The sequence below is a fragment of the Aphidius gifuensis genome, linkage group LG1 (genome assembly GCF_014905175.1).
Source record: "Aphidius gifuensis isolate YNYX2018 linkage group LG1, ASM1490517v1, whole genome shotgun sequence".
In the NCBI taxonomy this organism is placed as follows: domain Eukaryota; kingdom Metazoa; phylum Arthropoda; class Insecta; order Hymenoptera; family Braconidae; genus Aphidius; species Aphidius gifuensis.
This window is the reverse complement of record NC_057788.1, coordinates 23,428,269-23,453,579: the sequence shown is the minus strand read 5'-3', so window position 1 is coordinate 23,453,579 and position 25,311 is coordinate 23,428,269. Positions and strand designations below refer to the sequence as shown.

Sequence of the window (25,311 nt, the reverse complement as noted above, 5' to 3'; positions counted from 1 at the left end):
AATATAAGCTACTCACGAGGGCACTGGTCTCTTCGCCCATTTAAACACCCCTTTTTTTATTTTTTTTTTTATATTCTCCTCCTCCTGCTTCTCTTGACCCAAACGTCAAGATACCTTACTATTTCCTCCTTGAGAATTCTTTTGGTTTTTATATATTTCTTTTATTTTTTCCCAAAAAATTCTCAAGACCAAACGATCTTGTAAATTTATGAGTGGCCAGTCTTTACTGGTTCGCATCAGAAAGGTTGACCCAACAAGTCCGGATACATCAAGGCCCCTCGATGGACCCCAACGATGAGATTCTCCCACACAAAAAAAGAAAAAAAAAATAAAAACAAAAAATCAACCAGCTGCTGATTATGCTCCACTTGTTCTCATGGGAAATTTTATTTCCAAAACTAACTCATTATCATGTTTTACAAGCATTTAAAAATCTTGTTGATGCTGTTAAAAATTTTCTCTCTCTCATTTTCCCTAATTTCCGGAATATGTTTTCGAGATATGTCTGAATACATTCAAGTATATACAAGCTTACCATCTGTAACTGGATCCATAAAAATATTTCTAAAATATATTTTTATATTTATGCGCGTTAATCTATATGATTACTGAAATGAGTATACATCTGTGTCTTTCGATTAAAACCAAATGATTTAAAATTATATATGATAACTTATATATATGATTTTGAAAAATTAATTTCACAATTATTTTGAAATAAAAATTGCGTTCAATATAATTTCACGAGTGTCTAACTTGTTGCATATATATATAAAAAAGACCATATGAAGTTTAAAAGAATGATGGCTTTTGTTTTATATACTGCAGTGTGTCTATACCATTTGGGAATGCTATACAGATGTAGGTAGAATGAGGCCGGAATAAAAAAAAATAAATAATAAAATAAAAAAAAAAAAATGAGAGAATTGAAGATGGATAATCAGGAGGGTGCCTGAAGTCGTTCTCTCATGTTTTGTTGTTAGACATATATGAGAGAACTCAAGGAGGAATAAAATCACCTGCAGTGCACCTGCTGTACAGGGGGCTCGATCCTCTTGCAAAAGAGCCTCCGGTATTAAAAGTGTATCAGCCAAACCTCTCCAAAGTCTCTCGTTCTTTTTTTTTCTTATTATTTTATCTTCTTTTCTTCTTATTTCGCTTTAAATTCAACTGCATAACACATATAGTGAGCACATATGTGTCTGATGAATACAATGTTGTGTTTTATAAGACATAAAAAATATAGACCAATTGTCTAATCATCTATTATATTTAAACCTATTCATTTTTATTTTTTCAAAACAACTATTATCAAAATCAAAACCATAAAAACTTTCTTATCTTTGTGAGAATAGGGTATTATTAAAAACAAATTTTTTTTTTTTTCTTTTTTATATTCTGAATATATTTTAGCTTATATATTTGTGTGTATATAAAATTTTTGATGATAGACTATATTGAAATTGACGTTTTACCGTAAACTTATATTATGCAAATTGAACTATATATTTAATTTTATTTTTTTATATATATAAAAATAAAATGACGTGATCAGTCTGAATATTTATATTTCTATTTCTGCTTAAAGTATATTATATGAAAATTTTTGCAAACCAATATCAATTTAAATTCCGCCCAAAGATCATACGTTGATTAAACACAATTGATTTTATATTTTTTTTACAGACTTGCTACTTGAAATTAATTGCTCGTAAAAAAATATATATACATTTTTTTTTATTCTGAAGATCTTTTTAAAAATTCAATTATATTATAAAATTGAAAAAAATTAAAAAAAAAAAAAATAACTCGAGTTTAAAAATTGATTCCATCTACACTCCATAAATATAATTGTAGATGAAAATTATGATACTTAAAAAAAAGTAGTTATGATGGAGCAAAAGCAGGCGGTTACTACGATATAGTTTTTGGATCGATTTTTTCTTGTCTCTTTCTTCTCTTCCAGCGTAATCCACAGCGTGGGTTCGCTACTAAAAAGTTATAAGGCAACCGACAGAATACATATAATATAAATACATATATATATATATACTTCTCTATCGAGTTCGCAACGGCTCCAACAGGTGTATAGCAGGTGCACCCCAGTGTCTGCCTTGAATTTTGTATATATGAACTAAAAAGTTTCCACCGTCCACCTGAAGGTTCCACGCGAGAGTGGCCGGTGTATAGGCCCCATCCCGCTTTTGCTGTCTTTTAATATCGTAACCGTCATTTCTTCAAATCCTCCACCTTCTTATTCTTTTTTTTCCTTCCGTTTTTTTCACTCCCTCAATTCCTATATGTTTCCCACCCTCCCACCCCTTTTTCTTCCTTTTATTCTCCATTATTATCATGATTATTTTTCTTTTATTTTCTCATGGCTCGTCAACGTAATCAGAGGGTTGGAATCTTTCCACGCGATTTTCCTCGATGCCGCCCTGTCTTTAAATGCCTTGGGATCAATCTCAACTCATATTGCACCTACACTATACTTAGGTCAATATATGTATATTCTTTTTATTTATTTTTTTTATTTTTTTGCCTTTTTAGATATATATAAATATTTAATACCTTGTACCTTATTATTCTTTCTTTGCGGTGAATGCCGGATTCCAAGTTGAAAAAATGCAAATTAACAGACCAACACTGCCACCAAACAGAATTTAATTAACTTTTTTTTGTTTTTTTTTTTATCTCAGCTAATGTGCTTTTGACTTTCTTTTAGTTTTATTCTTTATTTATTTTGTTTTTTCATATATTAGTTGTTAATATATGTTTAAAATTTATTCCATTTATTATTCGATGAAATATTGTTGTAGCATAATTAATTTATTTTTGAATTTAAAGAAAAATTATTATTTTGATAAAATAAATTATTTTCTTTGTTTATATATTGAGGGAATTATTAGTGATGTATATAAGGTTAAAACTTACGGTTGAGAATATCACGTAGGGCGTTTTTAGTTAAGACGACCGTTGAAGAAGCTACCCTGAAACAGTCGATGTTGGGGACGAGTGTCAGGTGCTTCTTCCTGCAGGCAAGTGCAGACGGTACAAGTGCTTTTTTCGATTTAATGACACGGTGTAACCATCAAACCGACCAGCACGCACCACCACCAAAAAATATACAACATATTAAAAAAATTAAAAAAGAAATTTAAAAAAAAAATTACCGAGCTAAAGTTTATGTCTTTTTCGACGACACAAAAATGAAAGAGATCGTCATCAAAATATTACGAAAACTAAATAATTATTTTTATATATATTTAAAAGAAAAAAATATATATATATATACATTTATCAAATTGCCTTCAATAAATAACGAAATTCTCCCACACATATTTTTACTTGGTCTTGAAAGACATAGACTTTAGACCATTTCCGTTTTTAATTTAGAAAAGGAAGTGCAACACACTTATGTTTCGATATGTATTTCGAAAAAAAAGGGTCTCTTTTCTTCTTTTACTTTTCTCTCATTTTTTAAAATTTTTTTTATATATATTTTTATGTATCTCATCAAATTGATGAAAAAGAAAAGATGAGTGGAGCTTACAATCTCTTTTCTCCTCAATTCCAACAGCGGTATAATACTGAAAATTCAAAAGCAGTTAAAATATATTTATTTCAAAATTCATCTACCAGCATTCATATCATGTACTTGCGCCCACACATGTAGGACACTATATATGTTCGTTTACTTGCGCGTGTGCCTGTTCATTTTTTTTTTTTTTTGTTTTTTATTTTTTAATTTAAAACCACAATATGCTTCTTCTTTGCACGTTTATTCAACGTACAGGTACAGGTGGAGTCTTATGATATGTAGGCAGACTTTTCTTTGTTTCCATTTGGAACGTGAGGGCCCCATCATCATTGCATGATCAATTGTGGTTTTTTATTCATAATGAGAAAATTTTTTGAATTTTTATATTATATATATATTTTATTTTTTTTTGTTTCCTTTTTTCGAGAGAATAAAAATTAAATATATATAAATAAGAAAAAGAAAAATAAAAATTGGCCCCCTGGACTCGAGTGATCTTTTTTTTTTTTTTTCCCTTTTTTTAATGGTTTCTGACGTCGTGGGAGCAACTGATGAGAATCTCGATGATTTCGCGTCGTTTGAAAAAAATGTTTTTTTATTTTTTTCTTTATATATTATTTATTATTACAATGATTTAGATTCTTTCAAAAAATTTCGAGAGCAAACGTTTATATAAGTTAACTTAAATTCAAATATTTTGTGAAACAGGTTGTTGTTTTTGTTTTGGGTCCAGCTGGTTGATATTATTTTCAACAGACCCATATTTAATTCACCGGAAATCTAATTCCATAAAACATAAATTTAAAAAAATAAAAAAATACATCTATGTATGTCTCAGACTCTCAGATTGGATTGTTGATGATCTTTTTCCTGATTTAAAAAATATTTTCTATATATTATTTATTTTTTTTTGACTTGCTTTCCATAACAAAATAAATACCAAAAAAAAACTTGTGCATGATTAATTATTTTTCCTTTTTTCTTGTTTTGAAAAAACAAAATAAAAAAGTTTTTATTTTTATGTGTGCAAATATAGAAAGATGATAACATGAAAAAAAATTAATTTTCAACTAATATTATCCTTGTTTTCATTTCTTAATTATGAAATTTAATTTAATTTTTTTATTTCAAATCTATTTATGAGCTCTTTAAACTAAAAGTACATAACCACGTTCATGCGATCGTTTATTTTTTCAAGTGCCCAGCAACACTTTTTCGTCCATCTGCCCATCTGGCTTTGGGCATATAATGCGCCATCAGGAATATATACATAACATGTATATACACTCGTATTTTATTTATTTTCAAATGGGGGATCGCATCTTCATCGAGAGACAGGTTATACAATGTATATACCTATATATATACTTTGGGACTTGTCTTTGCCGCGTGCTTCGTTGCATGCCAAAAAATCAATATATACATTAGACTGTGTCGATAAAAAAATTTTTCAAAGTTACCTATATCGCTATCAAAATACCAAAAATTTGACTCGAAAATTTTTAACTTGCTAACCGCATATTTAGTTTTATTTAGAATAACATAAAATAACAGCATGTTCAATCAAATCTTATTTACTTGTCAAATTTTATAGCTACGAGGTTGTAATATATTTTTCTGAAAGATTATGAAAAACACATAAAATTAAGTTGAGATTAAGTGAAATTAAATCAATCGATATATGATGCACACACAAAAACAATATATATGGTCACACAGTCACCTGTTGCGATCATATATATATTTATCCTAATAATAACAACGAATCAAAAATATAAATATATCATGGCAAACGGCCTTTTCGTCTTTAAATTTTTATCAATCCCGCATCCGGTTGATAATTGTTTTTTCGTCTCGATTTCATGTAAGACAGACAGTACCACGTTCAGTACTCACTTTCATATGTTAATAAGATCAAAAGGGATTTAAAGATAGCAGCATTAATTGTTAATAAAAAAAATCTTTAAAAAATTCAGACACCTGAATTTAATTTAACTCTTTTTTTTTTTTTATTTATTTTCTTTGCATTAATTACAAATGAAAAATAAAAATAACCATCATCAGACAGTTTTAATCTCACTTGTCAAAGCCTTTTCCGTTTTCGACGTTGCAATGATTTTTATTATAAATTTATTTATATCCATCAAATCAAGATTTAATACATCCTGATGACCAGTATAATTTTTTCTTTCATTTGTCGGTTTCACACCAATATATATTTGCCATTATTATATTTATTTCAAATAATATATAATTACATGGGTAAATTTCATGACCCCCCTTAAAGTTTTATATATAAAAATTCATTGAACAAAAAAGTTTACAATTTGTATATATATAACAAGATTGATTTATAGTTTTAAAATCTCAGGTAAATGGGTGTTTCCGCGCTTCACCACGCGTGAAATGACTTGCTTATGTTTACTCTTCACCCCTCACACACCCATATGAATCACTGTGTATCACGCTTCATGAAAGTCCGAGGATTTGTGTTTTTTTTAAAAAAAAAAAAAATAAAGTTATAAATTATACATCCGTTTCATATATATACGTATATATGATTACCGGAAGTAATGCAATAATCCAAATTCTTTGGCGCCATTCATTGAGTATATATATTTTTTTTGATTATATGTAGGTAGGGCAAGGCCATTTTTCATTTTGATTATATACATAAATTAAACATGAAAAAATTGTAATAATTATAATAATAATTATGTTTATTTATGAATATATTTATATGCGCGTAAATATATATTTATACAGTTAGATCTCGAATGTAATTATAAAAAGAAAAATAAAAATATATATGAATATATTAGAGAAAATCGTTTAGTGACCCCAGATGAAATAATTAATGTATACAAGTTATTCATTTATGAATGCTTTAATTGTGATTGTTCTGCACCATTTGTAATGTCTAATAATGTGCGGTTAAAGTTCATGATTATATTATTTAAACACGCACATCACGGACACTTTACAAGAAAATATATTTATAAATATAGGGTACATAATATATAAAAGGGAAGGTTTGATGGAGTGCCAAGTAAAATAATCACTTGTTCTCTTGTAAGCTAATATCTTGAATGTTTAATCTTGAAGGAGATATGAAGATTTTGATAATTAAAAAAATATATATTATATGTTCTTGTATAAAACTTGGAACCGTGATGGATTTTTGTTAATTAGAATTGGTTTTAACACTTTATGAATTTTTTATGTATCTAAATATTTTTTTTCTTTTTTTTTTTCTTTTACTGATTACTCCCTTCAGTCAAACGGTTGAGTTATTGCGAGACTCATTGCTCCCAAAAGATACCAAAGTATTTTATAATAATATATTCATTTGTGTTTTATATATATAATTATTATAATATACACTTCCTATAAATACATGGATATATTGTATAAAAACAATGGACCCTCATTAAATTTGGATAAGATGGAATTATAATATTATATATATAATTTTTTTTTATATTTATAAAAAAAAAAATGAATTACGTATATTTAATACTGGATTAAAAACAAAAAAAGAAATTATTATTTCTCATAAATCATGAGTCATTATAGTTCATTATGACTCATGATAATAAATGAAAAATTTATTTTAAAATTTTTGTATTTTCATTAAAAAAAATAGTGTGGCCATCCATTGATCTTTATTGATAAATCATGATCGATGAAATTGACGAATATTTTCAACAGTCGAACAGTAATTTACTGTTGATATAAAAATCATTCAGTTCATTTTTACCGACTGATGTTATTAAGTCATTAGGAACTTTTGTTTTTTTTCATCATGTCATGCTCAGAAAATGAGGCTATTTATATATTATCTAAGAAGTTAATTAATGTCATAAAAAAAAATTGTCCTTAATTGATATTAATTAAGTTGATTGCAATTTGCAAGAGCATTGTGAAAAAAAAAAGTTGACGTTGTAAAGACACTTAATGTTACTAGCTATATCATATTCGTTATAACTTTTCCACTAAATTTTTGACCAATGAGAGGCTTTTGTTTATGCAAGTGTTTATGTATTCTACATAAAGTGTTATTCTACATAACCTCATCGATTTGCTACTTATAGGGTTTTGAAGTTAAACAATATACACTGAGTTTCATGTATTGATTGTTGTGACTCATTATATTTAAGATAAGAAAAGGTTTTTGTATATTTGTTTGATAATATGGCAAATGATCGTGAAGTATTACGTGAAATATGGGAAGGTAAAATACCAGTTTGTTTTCAACTTAATTCAGAAGAAGTTAGTGATTTACAAGCACCAGATCCATTTTATTTAATGGTACCTAGATTGAGTTATTTTCCACTATGTACTGACAAGGTAAGTACATTACATTTTATTATATAAAAATATATTTATTATTATAATAATTTTATAATTTTTTTATATTATTATATGTAGGTTAAAAAACATTTTTTAAAACACATACAACAAGATAATCATGATAATGAAATGTGGCTAGAGTACAATGGTATTCCCTTGAAATGGCATTTTCCAATTGGTGTATTACTTGATATTTATGGTGAAGATGTACAATTACCTTGGAATATTGTTGTGCATTTTGATAAATTTCCTGAAAATGAAATAATGCACTGCACAAATAAGTAAATATAATTATTGTTTAAATTTAAAACTAAAAAGATTAATTTAATGTTATTTTCATGTTTTTATATTTTATTATTAATTACAGAGAAGTAGTAGAAGCATTTTTCATGTCTTGCATTAAAGAAGCAGATGTTTTAAAACACAGAGGTACAGTTGTATCAAGCATGCAAAAAAAAGATCACAATCAACTATGGTTGGGTTTATTGAATGATAAATTTGATCAATTTTGGATGGTTAATCGAAGATTAATGGAAGCAAGTAATCCTGAAGAAGGCTTTAAATATATACCATTTAGATGTTATTCAAGTGATGAAAAATATGTACAAAAACTTGTTAAACCAGTTGATGAAGAAGGCCAAAGAAAAACATTAAAACATTTGTTAAATGAAGTATTTACAGATGGTGAAGAAGTCACTGTTAAAACACAAGGTATTATTCCACCAATGGATACACCATTACAATGGCTTTCTGAACACATGAGCTATCCAGATAATTTTCTTCATTTTTGTTTGACAACATCATAACGTAGATAATATTTGATTAAGTTGCATAATATCAATGCAAAAGTCATTACAGTACAATTAAATACAAAAAAAAAAAAAAGAAAAAGATTATAAACATGTAAATTTCTTCCTCTCAATTTATATCATACTTTAGAATCAATATATTTTGAGATTCTGGCTAGATAATATTTTTAAATATCCTCATGAAAAATTAAAATTAAAAGAAACATATTTGATCTATAAAAAAAACAAGTTTTACTTTTTAGAAAATTGTATTTAACGTAAATTCAAGTGAATCATTTTATATGGCACATAAAGGTTGTTGATCCAGTCTTGTTTTTTTTTTTTTAAAAATTATTATTAATTAATAATATTCATTTTTAAACGCTCATATTAAATACTGGACTTGCACTTTTCGTTTCTCCCTTCAGCCAGATTCTTTTTTAGCTTTAAAAATTTTTATTAATCTTTATTTCTTTTTTTTTTTTTTTCTTTAATTTACGAGATTATAAATATTATATATTTTTTTTAAATTCATAACTCGTAATATATTTATAAAATATTAGTAGCATTATTCAATTTTATCGACATCAAGTCAATTTAAAAATTAAAAGAAAAACAGTTTACTTGTTGAATTAAGATCTTGTGCATTAGTCATAATAATAAATGTATATTTAAAAAAAAATATAAACATTCAAAGGCACTCAATTCATACAGTGTTACGATAATCAAAGAAAAAAAAAACATTAATTATTTACCATCTTAAACATTGTATAAATGAAATGTTAACTTTTACATATAATTTTTTTTTGATTTGTTACATATAAATATATATTTTTTTCCATTATATTTTTCTTTATTTGTTGTTGCATCTTATAAATAATAATTATCTATCAGTATACGTAAAATAATCATTAAGATTTTTATAAAAAAAATGAATATATAAAAAGAAAAAAAATCAAAAAAGAGTACTTTGTTTTTTCTTCAAAACATATGTTAACTTATTGTGCAATTATCTCGCGGTTTTTTGTACAATTTGAGCAGATTTTTAGTTATTATATCTTCACTATCTTGTTGTGTAACTAATGCCGTAGGTCTTCGTACAATTACAGGTTGATTTCCATAATTGCTATATTCAATTGTCCTACGGCTACTTCCAATTGTCACGTAATTCATAGTATCATTTTTCATTTGTTGTTCCTATACAAAGACAAAATAAAAATGAAATTAAATATCAATTAGTTTATCTAACTTGTGATAAAGATAATCAAACTACCTTAAATATAATCATAGCAGTATCTTGATAACGTTTATGTATACCATCTTGAGTCCACTCCACAATATCCTCGGGTGTCTCATATTTTTCAGTCATTTATAATCTCTCTTCATAGAATAAATGCTTTAATTTTTTTTTTCTACTATATTTTTTATCCACCTCTCTTGTTGGAACCTTAAAATTTAAAATTTCATAAATTATTTTTAGGTTTTTCTTGTCATATTGCAAGTGTGTGTATGTGTTTGTGTGTTGTTGGAAATTTGTAGGGTGGTATAATTATAAGTCATAAATATTAACGTTGCGCATCTCCGTTGATGCTGAATGTGTTTTTAAGATGAATCCAGTAGATTATTATTTTTTTTTTTTTCAAAAACTTTGCAGACAAGATGACGACGTTAAGAATTATATACTAAAATTATTTATATTTTATTGAAATTTAAATTACAAACTGTCTTACCCAACTACTTATTCATGTAGATTGAAAAAAAAAACAAAAAAAAATCTTTAAAATCACGTAAGCTTCAATGACTCTTATACGATCACTGATCTTCAACAACAACAATGATTAAACGAACAAGTCACGTTGACGAAATTGCTGGCAAACTTCCAGAATTTTACAATTTCCGGTGGACAATATATATATGACAAGATAAATACCTTTTCCTTTTTTTTTTTAGCTTAACAAAAAGTATTTTTTCACGATCTAAATAAAAATATCTATTAAAAAACTAATTAAATTAACTAATTAAAAAGTAATTTTGAATTAAAATTAGGTATTTTAGTTTAATTAAAATTTTACTAATTAATAGCGAGTCATTGATTATTTGTCATTAACAAATATATATTTTAATTACATTGCATCAGACAATAAGGCGGTATTTATTGGCTCTAAACCGATTGGCAGTTGCATTACCTCATTTTGCCTCAAGGTCTTTAAGTGATACCCTCTGCCATTTTTTTAATTTAATATATTAAATAATCTAACACTTGATCACGAAAATAAGTCTCATATTTATTTTATAATATTATAATAAAAAATAAGAGTTTATTATTTAAATAAAAATAAAATTATTTATATATTTATTTGTTCAACTATTACTGTTACTTTTAAACATCAATGACTCAATCGGTAAATATCAAAACTTTCACTGATCACGAGCGCTTTTAATACAATAGTGGTAATTTTTCAAAGTTTTTTTTTTTTCGATAATACTCAATTTAAAAATATATATTAAGCAAATGTAGGTATGTGTGTTTGCAACGATATATAAATATATTTATAATGTGTGAAAAATAAATAAAATTTAATCTTATGTATGACTCATGACGTCCTTACCGAGGCCGATTCGATAGTACATATATATTTTCAATAGCTGTGAATAACAAAATTAAATTCCATATCACAAACATTTAATCACCTAGGTAAAGTAGATAAAAAAATATAAAAAAAATAAAAAAAATTTCACAGGCAACAACAGTAGCAAATGGCCAACTGTTGCTGCAAGAAATTCTGCTTCTCATTCCCCATGCCAGTAGCATAAATATAAATTCTTCAAACTAAATCCAAGAATGGCATGCACACATGTGGGTATTCTATATAATAATATTATACATATATATATATGACTTTCCATGCGAGCAATAAATATATCAGCGTCTATCTGAGAAAGTTTTTAAAAAATACCACAAAGCCACATATTACTTGCAATAATAAATTTTGTTTTTTTTCGAAAAAAACAATAGCAGCAGCTGATGATTATGAAATTTTCATACAAAAAAATATAATCTAGAATAATTTTTATTTTTTTAAATAGATTAATATTATTTTTATTATGAAAATTTCATTTTTATTTTTGATAACATCAATGTTGATTTTTTGCAAAATTAGAAAATCAATTATGGCATTTTTATATTTACACCATTAAAAAATAAAAATATATAAAAACTAGGTCAGATAGTGTTTTCCATGTGTACACATACTGAATCTGCTGTATGATAATTTGGCTGATTTGATTCCTTATGCTAAATAAAACTTGAGGAAAATTTAAAAAAACATAATAATAAAAAAGCAAAGTCTTGATATTTTTTAAAATAATTTTTTTTATTTATTTTTTGTATCCTTGTTTAATTTATTTATATTTTTTCAAATAATATTAATATTATTTTCATTGAAAAATATAGATATATTTTCTATTTATATTTTTACAATTTTTAATTATCACAATTTGATTACTTAATGATAAAAATTGCAATACATAAAGTCGAATATTTCATAATTATTTATCAATTGATTATTGATTTTTTTTTTTATCTTAAGGCACCAGCAATATATTTTTAATAGAAAAAAAAAATAAAAAAATGTAATTATTTACTATTATACAATGGTATTTTTAATAAATACTTTTTTTTTTTTTTTTTTTCAATAATATATATTAACATTGTACATAAATCAGCTTCAATTTTAGCGTATCTAGTATAAATATATTTAACTTTCTTTGCAATGTACTTGAGTGCAAATAATTGACAATTTGTCGACATAATTTTTTTTAATAAGAATATTGCTAATATAATTATTATTTATACAATGCGATGGTTGATATAAAAAGTAGACTGATATATTTAATATGAAATTAAATACACCAGTGACTTGAACATTCATTACTTATTATTGTCAATGGTTCATTCATAATTCTGTCTGTTGTACACGTCAAATTAACAATATATTATGTAAACATAATTTTATTTTCTTTTTTTTTTTATGGCAATATTTATTATGGCTTAAATAATTATTATTCTTAATAATTGTTATTGTACATTGCCATCTTTGCAAGAAAAAAAAAAGAAAAAAAAAATATAGAGAGACACCTGGTATAATTATGAATCACTGCCATATCTCATTCTTATAATTTTTAAATAATATTTTGTTTATTTTTTTATTTATCACGTGTTTTTTTTTTTTTTTTTAATGCCGATAATATACACAGTAAATTTAGCTATAAAAATCATTTAAAAAAAAATTATTTTTTCATTTATATTCTTAAATATAATGTCTTTATTTCGTGAGATAAATATTTTTTTTATTTTTTATTGTCAAGATTGTTTAATAAATATTAAATGATATTCGACGAAACTTTGATTAAATTTTTTTATCAAAGGCAAATTATTTATATTTAAAAACAAAAAATTGATAAAAGGCACAAATATGATTATTTGTTTATTTAAAAATGTATATAAACACTAAAAAAGTGTATACAATTTTTGTTATGAAAATATTATTTTTAAAATCTGATTTATAACGTTTATTAATTAGAAAAAAATTATTTTATGTTGCAGAAGTCATTCAAAGTTTCAAAGGCACAATGATGATATGGTAAGTTTTTTTTAATATTAATATTATTATTAATTTTTAAAATTATAAATCCAATTGATTGTTTGGATTATTATTTCTTTGCTTGTGATTTATAGAAGTAAATATATATTTAACATTTTTTTAATAATATATTTACAAAAAATATAACAAACATTTCATAATTCACATATATGAAAAAGACAAATATGTTATTTCATTTATAAAAATAATACTTCTTATATATATATATTTTTAATAATTCATTATTAGCTTTTATTTAAATTGGAAGCATTATTTATTTTGAGCAATTAAATCATGATATTACAAATTTTGATGGTAATTTATTTACTCCATTTATTGACTACTTTTTAAAAAATATATACATGATATAAACAAATATTTATTGCAAAAAGCTTTGTTATTATTAATCGACATTTATTTTTTTATTTTAAATTAAAAATAAATCATTAAAGTTATTACGCTTTTGTAATATTTGTAGATAGCTATACATATATGTTGGTAAAAAAAAAAAAAGAAACAAATTAATTTTAAAATTGAAAAATAAATGTCGATAATAATAATTAAAATCATTCTTGTTATTTATTTTTTTTTCTATAATCTTTAGATAAATACTTTCGGCACTGGTTATCAATTATCTAGCAAAATAAATTTCAGTGATAAAATTTAATACAAGTCCGATTAACGTGATGTTTAGAAATAAAAAAGAAAAATAAATTTATATCTTTAATTGATTGTCATTGAACTCTATTAAACGATGTATTAAATGTTGCCATAGATGATGGTCTTTTCTAAGAACATTATAAATATCCATTAAAGGCAAGTAACTGAAACTTGATTAATAAAAATATATTTACTTGTTATTGTGGATTGACGGGGTATCTTGTAAAAGCACTACATAGTCCATCAGGTATATAAGATGTTCTCCATGAGACAGGTAGCCTGTAGTTGACTTCATTAGTATCATCATAATTACGTTTATCATTTACATGATAATTATTATTATTGTTATTGTCATTATTGTTTTTATTATTATTAATATTATGACCATTAACAATAACACCTTGACGTGAAGAATTATTAGTTGGCTTACTGATTGGTTCATCCAAATAAGGTCTAAAAAGAATAGCATCTTTTTTTGTTGATTCTGGAATAATTGTTGAAACTGGTGGTGTTGGAACAGTACTACTAACTGGTTCATCTGGTGATGATGGTGATGATGATGCTGGTGAATATATACGTTTTGGTTTGACTAGACAGAGTGGTGTTTCTTGAGCTGCCTCATCTGGCCATTCAGTACATTGACGTTTTCTTGATGGAATTTCATCACAACAGTAGCTTGATTTACATGTTGATGATAAATTATCTTGTTGTTTTTTTTGTGGATAATAATAATAACCTGATTGTGAATCAATATAATAACTTTTTTGTGATTCTGGATAATATGATATTGTTGGAAATGTATCTCTACCAGAACAACAAGAAAAATTACAAATTCTTGATGGTATTTCATTATCAATATTATTATTATGTTGATAACAAGAAATATTTTCACTTGATGAATCATAACAATAATTTATTGATGATGATGTTTTATTGTCATGTTCATTTTCACTTTGACTGTCAGATGGTGTACGTAAATCAACTGGTGATTCAAATGGTACAGTTATTTCTTGACATGTACTTAATCTTTGTCTCATATCACCACCACGTATTAAAACTCCACCTCTTAATTTTAATTCTTGAGATAGCCATTTTTGTACTTGACGTCTATCAATACCATATTTTTTAGCAGTTGCACGTTGATTATTAACTATTTCCATATCATTATAAAATGCATCAAGAACATCATTTTTAAATCTCAATGAATATGAACGTCTACGAGGTTTTTTTTTCATACCATGGCTATCATTAGTTGATGAATAATCAAGTGGATCACTGTCACAATAACAATTTTGAGATGATATGCTTGATATACTTGCTGTTTCTCTTGGACTTTGTGAAGCAGAATAATTATATTCTTTTAATGGACTTGAAGTACCATGTGTCTGTACATCACTTGTATCATTATTATTATTATCATGCTGATAATTAACATCAATTTTTATTCTTTCATCAATCAATTGTTCATTCTCAATATTGCTATTATTATTTTGCATAATTTTCAATTGATTATTTGGCATAAGCATTTCTGGCAATTCATTTTTAATAAAAACTTGATGATTATTTTTATTATTATTTTCAAATGATTTATTCATTGCTTTACGTATCTTTGGAATATAAATATCATCATCACCAGTATTTTTTGTAGCTGTTGTTGTATTATGTGTGTGTGATACTGAAGTATTACTATTGCACAATACTGGTATCATTTGTGAATCTGGACTAGCACGTTCTGTTTTAATTGCTGGTATGAGCAAATCATTTCCAGATGAGGCTTTGTCTTGTTGATGACAAAATGACACATGACTAGACAATGACGACTTGGGTGTAAGCACACCAAGATAAGCATTCTCCAGATCTTCTTGATTGTTGTATCTTGTATTGGTTAGATAGGAAGAAGCTGTTACTGGTGTTTGTTGTTGTGGTTGTTGTTGATACAATGTATTAGTAGTACCACTAATACTACTAGCACTACTAATACTGCTACTACTGCTACTATCAATATTGTGATAATCATTGTATGCCTGACGATCATATATTTCACTGAGAATACATAATTTTCTTATGCTATGAGTAAAATTATTATTATTATTTATCTCAATCATTGGTTGTTGTTGTTGTTGATAAGCAAGAGATGGTGGATGATTTGGATACTCACAATAAGCATCTATAAGTCCATTTAATCGAATATCATTTGTTATTGGTGAAGATGGATGCTGTATGCACTGGGTTGAGGTGGGCGAAATCCCACATTGTAGATGTGAAGTAACATGATTAGGTGGGGGCCCTTGTCGGGACGTCAGCTCGTCGCCGTGCAGTCTGGCGTGGTTGAGGTTCAAGGCCGGCACTGGTTGTGATGGTACAATTGAATTTTCAATTGATGATTTATTTAATATTAATTGTTTTCTATTTTTAATACTATTTTTAATGGGTACACTTAATGTTGGTCCATTATTTGTTAATACAATACAATTATTTTTTGAATTTTTAGCACATTTTCTTAAATTTTCTTCACCTTGGAGCCATTTTTGAATTTGTCGTCTATGTACATTCCATTTACGTGCTGTTGCTCTTTGATTTAAACGACAATCTCCATCATTACGATATGAATCAAGTACTAATAGTTTAAATGATGCAGGAAAAATCCGTCGGCTACCAACCGTGGCAACTCTTTTTTTTGCCTGGCTAACAGGCGAAAGTATTTGCTGATTATTACTATTCACTAAATTAGCATCACTACTATTATTAACTAAAACTTTACCAGCAGTTTGTGCCATTTTTAATAATATCCAACACAAAGTAATAATTAAAATAATAAAAACTGTTTTTTTTTTCTTCAAAATCACTCCAAAACACTCAATAATAATAATACAAAAAATTTTAAACACTAAAATATATATTGTATTTTTTTGTATATTGTTTTTTTTTTTTTTTTAAGTTTATTATTAATATTATTTTGATCACGCGATGCACAAACACTATCTCAACTAAATATTGCCAATGACGATTGCAATGAGGAGCACGATCACGCACGAAGGTATCTTAACGCATAACATTGCACAGTGTGGCCAAGTCGGAGTACGAACCGAGTTCCTTTTAGGTCTTGGTGGATGCCGTAACTAATTTTTATCCCCACTACGTGTTGCCTGTATGCTACGACTGCTACCCACTGAAACTCCGCTTCTTGGCTTGCTGTGGTATGCTCTGTTGCCTCGCCACTATTCTATTCACTTTGCCCCGCGCCGCTCTGTCTCCCGACACTTTATTTCCCCTCCATATACACACATATACTCTCACCCCACACACTGTTGAGCCATTTACAATGATTCTTCGTTACTCCCCTCGTATACCCCTCTATGTCCCGTCAAACTAAATGTACAGTGGAAGTCGTTTCTCTTCGCTCCGACTCGTCTCTTTCCGACTATCACAAACTCACAACGACGACCGATCTACTCTCTCTCTCTCTCTCTCTCTTTATATACACAGTCCGCAACACACAAACCAAATACATTTACCAAGCAGGCGCTTATACTCGGCCATCACACCGTCCACAGTCATTCCATTTTTTTTTTCATTTTCTTCTCGCCACCAACCTATCCTCTATTTCTGTCCTCACCTTTTTTTTTTCTTTTTTATCTTTCTTTTTCTTTTAAAAATATTATATAGCTCTTTTTGTCTCTCGGCACCAAGCTTACTGCTTGCTTGGATATATATAATAATGCTCAATATTCAGTATTTAATTTTTTTTCTTATTTTTTTTTTATACGCAAAAACTATTTTTACGTACATATGCAACATGTATAATATTTAATTAGCAATAATAGGCAATACATTTAAATTTATTATACTAAAATTTGTTGTAGATATTTTTTTTTATAATTATATTAATTATAATGGCTAATTTGAGGTTTTTATTTTTTTGTATTATAACATATATTTTTTAAAGCAAAAAAAAAAAAATTAGCAATTTTTAATTCGTCATGTGGCCTCACTTCCGTTAATGACGCGAGCGCGGGAAACGTCATGTCAGCGTCACGACGCTCGGCGCCATATTGTCTACCCTGGTTGTCTGCTTATGCCGGTGTACACAGTTGTCGGGGCTAGTCGAAGCTGCCAGCCAGCACGGAGCCACAATTTTTATACGACTTGTATCTTGTTGGTATATGCGCCGTATACACTACTTTGCTCCATTATTTTTCTCTCTTATTTTTGCTCCGTTCTTTCATCATTCGTAAAAGTTTCTCCTCTTTTTTTTTATCTTTAAATGTTCGTTGTCTTTTTTTTTTTTTTTAAATAAATATATATATTTTTCTTCTTTCTCAAGCGCTTTCATTCCTTCAACTGTGTACCATCTTGGTTATTTTTTTTATTCTACGTCTTTTCTTTACCCTCTGATTATCCTCTTTTTCTACGCGGCTTCCTCTTCATCTTATTTTTGCTACTTATGCTTTTGGTTCGTCTTCTCTTTGACTTTTACCACACACGTGCATACATACATATATATATATACTTTATGCTTTTTTTCTTCTTTAGACATGGGCTCCAGTATGTCTGGCAAAGCTTGTATTTCTAAAATTTAATAATCGTTCTTAGAAATCCAAAGAGGGTGGAGAAATACAATAATAAAACTTTAAACGTAAATCTTTTTGTCTATACAAACTCTATATAGTATATACATATTTATGAAGAAAAAAAAAATTACCAACTATTAAGGTTGACATACTTGAATATTTCCACGAATTTTATGAGGGTTGGTACTTAGCGAAAATGATAAATAATGCAAGCGCTTATGTACATAAGCACATCGGGGGTCTTTTGACTGTATCAAAGGTTAAGAATTCTTTTTTTTTTTTTTTTTCTATAAAACAAGTTAAATGATTTGATTGTGTAGAATATATTGTAAAATTTATTGATATTCAAGATTTAATTCCTTGTGGTTAATATTTATTACGCATGCTATTTTTTTTTTTTCAATTTTTTTATAAAAAAATGTAAATTCTCTGGTGAAAAAATTTCTCCGAATTTTTCCGAATTTCTCCGTGGTTACTCCGAATTTCTTCCAAATTGACCCATGCGGAGAAATGAGTGGAAAAATTTTCTCCTCGTCGTTAATTTTAGAAGAATTTCTCTGCGGTAAAATTTTTTTTTTCACACGTTTCTGCGCGTATTTTTATCGCGGAGAAATATTTCCGAACGTTTCTCCACCCAAGTCGATTCGGAGAAAATTCAGAAAAAAATTTTGATACCTTTCTCCCCTCATTTCTCCGCATGAGTCAATTTGGGAGAAATTTGGAGTAATCTCGGAGAAATTCAGGAGGAATCGCGGAGAAATTTTTTCACCAGGGTTGGCTGATATTTATTGAACAAAAATTACATATCTGTTATAAACATACATATACACATGTGTGCATATCTAAAATGGTTCAGAATGTTATAATCGTTATCGAATAAGATTTCAAAGGTCGTTCATATAATAGCAGTACAAGTCAGAATTTCTCGCATATGCGCTACGAAATGAGATCATGTTGTTTTTGTGGCGTGAGCCGACAGTTAATATGTTTAGCTACCCGCGACGTTGCCGAGTCTATATATACGCATACAGGCAAACTCTAAACAAGAGAGAGAGAGAGATCGAGAGAGAAAGAGAGAGATCGAAAGTTGATGTAAATGACGCAAGCAACATATCGCCAATAAGTTGCCAACGACAATGAAAAAATTTATTGGATTCGAGCCGGATAAGAAAAACATATATGTATTGGTATTTCAAATTATTTTTTAAATTTAAAATAATATATTTGTGAAAAGCGGATTGAGGGGAAACAAGTTTTATTTCAACTTGAGCATTTTTCATTGGAAAAAAAAAAAGAAAAAATCCTATTCAGCACAGGACGTTAGGTCTATAAGGGCTTCGAAGTAGTCTGCTGGACACTTTATGAACCTGTGACCAACACAATAGTGTGAACCTCCTCCCCAACCGAGAATCTCATCAAAGCACCTGCAATGTTGCTTTCTATACTAAAATTTTATATATACTATTATTTTTTTTTTTCTCATCTTCTACTTGTTCTTCCTTATTTTTTTCATCTTGACCAACACTATATCACGTATATATAAACATGTGCCTCATCGCAACTCATCGTTAAAGAATCTCGATGTTATTACTATCTGCGTCATATATCAGCGATGTTGGAAAGGGTGGCGCTTTCGATCATGTTTAAGAAACCAAGTTGTCTATACTTTACATATATATATATATATATGAAAATGCTCATGTATATGTAACCCTATCTCCTTTTGCTTTTTCCAAGAAATAACTCAGAGGGGTCAGGAGGGAGAGAGAATGGAATTCCATCGTCTTGGTCAGATTAAACAACTTGCCTCAAACAAATCTCACTCACGCACTCATCTTTCTTATATACAATATATTATTCACAATAATTTTTAAACATCGTAACCAATATTTACCATCCATTTATACCAATAATATTATTCAAAAATATACTTGTGCATCTATGCACCTAAAAAATAATATAATTGTACATTTGTGCAACTTGCAAGGTACATACAAATTTCATATTTTAAAATAAACATAAAACGTAAAAATAATAAGAAGAAAATGCTAAAACGTGAAAGCTTTAAATGCGTGGTTGTTTTTTGTGGTTGTATTATGGAGTCTTTGTGAATTGAAAATATGTTTAGTACTAGTATATGTATTGTGCTAGTATATATATATGTATCCGTCGCCACGATGGCTGGCACGTTCAGATTTGTCCTTGGACCGAAGGTAGGCGCGTTGTGTTGCTCACAAATAATGCGTTCTCTCGTTCCTTCATAGTTGATACTATGTGTATCTATGTTATTATATATTTTATTATTTTATTTTATTTCCTCATCACAATAATTTAACCACATTGAGCACACGTCTGACTAATATGAGTAAAAAAAAAAATATAAATAATAAAATAAAAAAAATATATATATAAATGTGAGTATAACATGCTTAAAAGTAGTTTTTTTTTTTTTTGTAAATTTTATCTTTTACTAGAATAATCATCATTATCATAAGAGATGTATAAAAAATAAAAAAAGACAATTGACATATAATAAGTAAAGGACAAAAGATTATAAGCATTAATAGCAAGAAAAGACTGGGACTTTGTTAATAAATATAAGTCGTCGTGTGGTATGGCAACACAGCAAAAATATATATGAGTTGCTAGTATAGGCAGTATAACGATGGTTCCCCTCCTTTGTCCGCTGGCCGGTTTTGCCAGACAGGGTGTCGCCAGCTCTGGTCGGCGTGGCTGTCCGGGTTGCGAGGGGGTGCAGGCAGTTTATACATTTATATATGCGCCTCATATATATAGATAAATATATATATATAATAATAGTAGTATTGGAGAGTGTAACAAAGATGAAGATCCATTGGGAGAAAATGATACTGAGCGAAACAGACAATTGTGGCAGCCAGACCGAGGGGCACCAGCACTATAGTAACATACGATTGAGAAAAGGGACAAAAAGAACCCATACGCACATATATAAACATTTTTAAATTTATGTGTATATATATATAAAGCAACAAACCTGTGCCTTCCTATACACATGTATATATCACATTATCTACTTAAGCCTTATAGGTTCATAGAGGGGGGGCCCCCTCAGACCAGTTTTTTTCTATATAAACACATACACACATGAATATATTTTGAAAGCTTTTGTTTCTATATATATATGCGTGGTATAAAGCAAAAGGAATCGAGAACCTACATTCACGCGGGTAGCCATGTTTGAAAACTCCAGTTCCACTGGAATGTGGCCCGTGTGAGGCCCCCGATGTCCACCGCCTACAGACACCCGTCTCCTCTGTTTTCTCTCTTCTTTAACCATAGTTTTGCCCTGTTCAATTCTCCGTCCGGTTATATTTTTTCCCCTCATATATTCCATCTCATACCATCAACCACTCCTACTATGGAAGTTCTTGAAAGGCCCTCGATCAGAGTCGCGCTTGGCGCCCCAAATGGTCGTGTAACCATAGATGCGTCTCTTTGAATATTTGACCAGGTTGTACCAGACTTTACGGCGCCCAAATGTACATCGTCAGGGATTCCACTGTATATAACCCCCTAAGAAAGTTTTTTTTTTTATTAAACTTTTAAAACTGGTCGCTTATACTATACTTTTTTTTTTTTACTTTAGTCTTTCATTGTCATGTGTATAGTTTTTTTTATATATATTTTTTTTTCTTTTTCATCTCAATGTGAGGTTCTTTCACACTTGAGGTGGCTCTTGCCAATCCACTTGAAGGTTCGTGTGTCAGGTTACTTGTGAGCATGTACGCATACACTAACACATGAGTATTTAGACTCTTAAAAAGCTGTTTTATGGTGTAACAAGTGCAACTTACTGAGCGCTTAGTTATATACTTGCTAACTTGCCTCTGCACATGGTGGCCCTAAGTTTATGTGAATATTTACATTGAGGTAACTTATATATATTTAAAACAACAAAAACGAGAACAAATTTTATTTCTATACCCTGGACATGAGCCAGCGCGTCCCGTTTTCTACTTGAGCCAAAAGGATTTAATTTTTTTTTATCTTGTTAAATAGTTTTTTTCATTCTACTTACTACTCAAAGACCGTATTTTTTATTAAGACTCAAAATAATGACAATAAATTTTATCAAAATTACTTGATAATTGCATGGATCAAAAAGATTTGAAAAATTAAAAATTTTCCACAGCTTTATGTTTGATGATGTAAACTTGTCGTATCTTATATACTAAAATGAATGAGTAATTTGTCACTTTTTGTGACTACGTGTAGCTTATCCTAATGGAAATTTATGCTCCAACCAAACGCATAAACTATTATTAAATTTAATTTTAATATAAGTATGGAAAAAAAGTAAAATCGCTCATATATTCAAACGGTCGACACAAAAATATATATATTATATAAAATAAAATTAGAGAAGCTATACATATACTTAATTTTTTTACACAGTTGAAACTCTTAATATAATATAAGGATTACAGTGACTCTTAGAAAATCTGATAATTTATGAATTTTTCTGTGTGTGTCTGTGTGTGGCAAAAGAGTGTAGCAAAAGAGAAAAAGATTCACAAAATATAAAATATCACAAAGAATATGGTTATAAACGATTTGGATTTTTTTTTTTTTAAATTTTTTAATTATGTACATTCTTAAATATCGTGGTTAAATGATGAGTTTTTGGCTCGACTGCATATTAATCTGAATTTATATATATCACCACGTTGCAAAGGCAACCAGAGCGCCACCAGTTCCTGCTCTTCTCGGGCTGACCGTTCGTTACGCTCGACTACTGGTCTTACACGATTTTTTTCTATACAATATATATACACATACTGTAGAAATATAATACAAGTGTTAGTTGTATAACTCACCTCGAATCAACCTCCACACACCTTTATATATATACCTAACACAGGTATGTGTGTAAATGTTGAATACACAAAACTAAAATAACCGGTGTATTATATACCTTTGCGCATGTAGGTGCTTACATGACGGCGCCTACTCACATTTACAAATATATATTTATACGTATATTTATTTATAATTTTTTACTTTATTAACTTGACTTTATTTTTTTACTAACATTTATTCATATTTTTTTATATACATGTAATTCTTAAAATTACCTATTACCCTTTTTCACGAAAAATAAATACGTGTGTTTTATATTTGATTTTTTTTTTTTATTGACAGAATAATCATGAAAAAAAAATTAATAAATAAAGTTTACACCTGATTATTATGAACAAATAATAAAAATATATAATATGTCATACCTTTTTTTTATCATGCTGCGTAAAATTGTTTATGTTGTCTTGCACTTTGTTTTTTTTTTTTTATTTTTAATTTAACGTAATTTTATATATCCTCATGTAGTTGTGAGTACATAAATTTATTTGACGGAAAATTTTTATGCAATATACTCTTTGTCGAGGTCGTTACTTATTTTTTTGACCCCACTGTGATTAATTTTTTTTTTTGGTGACATGTGATGCTACTATTTGGCTGCTTCATTACTAACCAACTAAACTTTCATATCATTTTTTTTTTTTTGTTTGATATCAGAAAAATATGTGTGTGTTGTATATATTACATCGAATTATTAAATCGATAAGACAATCAAACGGTAACCTTGTTCGTATTAATGTCTATTTTATCGGCTGAGATGTTTATTTTGTTTATAATTATTATTAAAATGTTATTTAAAATTTAATTTGTTAAATGACTTGTTATTTAGTCTATACACTTTTTTTTTTTTTAAATAATATATTATAAAATTATCAAGTTTTGCATATAACAGCTTAGAATATTTTCTCGTCTGAAAGTTGGCCTTGGCATCGGGATTTTGAGGGGTAAAGGCATTCTACGATGTCAAGGTCATAAATTAAGATTTTTTTTTTTTCTTTATTTTTTTGGGTCTACAGACCATTGCCATTTCTTTGAGACCAACGACCACACGTTTTTTGGTTTACGACTTTAAAATGTCTCGTTGCTTTTCAGTGTGAAAAAAAAAAATTAAAATTAACAGAGAATTAAAGCTATTTTTTCTTTTGAAAATAAAAAAAAAGAGAAACTCGATATTTTTTTTCATTTACGTCAATGCGCAGAAATTTAGAAAATTTTTATATCGTTCTTCTATAAACTAAATTCGAGATTTCATTAATAATATAATTAAATCATACAACTAAAATTTTTATTGAACAGTATAAATTAAAAAAAAAATATATTTAATGTCTATTTTTCACGTCACAGTTGTGGCAGTATGCCAGACTATGTGGTACACATTATGCATGATCGATGATGAGTCATGTGTTATCGATAACATTACCAACATTATTATAATTTCATAAAGTAAAAAAAAAAAAAATATGACGCAGAATATTCTTTAATAATCTAAAATTCTGAAAATATATTGTATATGTTGATATAATTGTTAAATGTTAAGTATGATTTATCATAAAATTATCAATTGTAAATTTCCTCAATCACATTTCTTGGAATAATTTTCATTTTATTTTTTTCCAAATGGAATTATTTAAAAATACATTTATTTTTCTTTGATATATATTATGCAATTTAATATTGTCATGATGTTTAGAACATGCCCTATCACAATATATTTTTTATCATCATAAAGAGAATTTAGTTTATCATTGAATGTGTACATATATGAAAATGTGTTGAAAGTCATTGATGCCATTTGTGTCAAGAGATATATACATTTCCACAATAATTTAAATCATATCTGTATATTTAATTTAATA

At 27.7% G+C, this 25,311-nt stretch overlaps 3 protein-coding genes across 5 annotated transcripts; 1 reads left to right on the top strand and 2 right to left on the bottom strand.

The window, feature by feature from the left end:
- The first annotated feature begins 7,572 nt into the window (after positions 1-7,572).
- Positions 7,573-9,645, top strand: LOC122854154 (autophagy protein 5). Its single transcript, XM_044154596.1, has 3 exons — positions 7,573-7,891; positions 7,973-8,175; positions 8,262-9,645. Exons 1-3 carry the CDS (start codon positions 7,736-7,738, stop codon positions 8,698-8,700), a joined length of 798 nt encoding a protein of 265 aa, XP_044010531.1. The 5' UTR covers positions 7,573-7,735; the 3' UTR covers positions 8,701-9,645.
- LOC122854250 (putative uncharacterized protein BRD3OS) lies at positions 9,333-24,241 on the bottom strand. 3 transcript variants are annotated; one of them, XM_044154751.1, is made up of 4 exons: positions 23,824-24,241; positions 21,756-22,111; positions 9,956-10,129; positions 9,578-9,879 (listed from the first exon to the last, which is right to left on the bottom strand). In XM_044154751.1, the coding sequence occupies exons 3-4, from the start codon at positions 10,049-10,051 to the stop codon at positions 9,676-9,678; spliced, it is 300 nt and encodes a 99-aa protein (XP_044010686.1). In that variant the 5' UTR covers positions 10,052-10,129; positions 21,756-22,111; positions 23,824-24,241; the 3' UTR covers positions 9,578-9,675. The 3 variants fall into 3 exon arrangements, with proteins under 3 accessions (XP_044010669.1, XP_044010686.1, XP_044010677.1); XM_044154734.1 differs by lacking the exons at positions 21,756-22,111; positions 23,824-24,241 and adding an exon at positions 10,413-10,613 and having other exon boundaries at positions 9,333-9,879; XM_044154742.1 differs by lacking the exon at positions 21,756-22,111 and having other exon boundaries at positions 23,824-24,240.
- On the bottom strand, positions 13,858-17,837 carry LOC122853551 (ras guanine nucleotide exchange factor P-like). The gene has a single exon (XM_044154055.1). The coding sequence runs from the start codon at positions 16,760-16,762 to the stop codon at positions 14,183-14,185; it is 2,580 nt and encodes an 859-aa protein (XP_044009990.1). The 5' UTR covers positions 16,763-17,837; the 3' UTR covers positions 13,858-14,182.
- Positions 24,242-25,311: the final 1,070 nt, after the last annotated feature.

What these genes read in the sequence shown, in the direction of transcription:
- LOC122854154 (XM_044154596.1), top strand. Translation starts at nt 7,736, where the DNA reads ATGGCAAATGATCGTGAAGTATTACGTGAAATATGGGAAGGTAAAATA. An exon ending in TTCCACTATGTACTGACAAG is followed by an intron (nt 7,892 to 7,972) that starts GTAAGTACATTA and finishes TATTATATGTAG; the next exon opens with GTTAAAAAACATTTTTTAAA. An exon ending in ATAATGCACTGCACAAATAA is followed by an intron (nt 8,176 to 8,261) that starts GTAAATATAATT and finishes TATTAATTACAG; the next exon opens with AGAAGTAGTAGAAGCATTTT.
- LOC122854250 (XM_044154751.1), bottom strand. Translation starts at nt 10,051, where the DNA reads ATGACTGAAAAATATGAGACACCCGAGGATATTGTGGAGTGGACTCAA. An exon ending in CTGCTATGATTATATTTAAG is followed by an intron (nt 9,880 to 9,955) that starts GTAGTTTGATTA and finishes GTCTTTGTATAG; the next exon opens with GAACAACAAATGAAAAATGA.
- LOC122853551 (XM_044154055.1), bottom strand. Translation starts at nt 16,762, where the DNA reads ATGGCACAAACTGCTGGTAAAGTTTTAGTTAATAATAGTAGTGATGCT.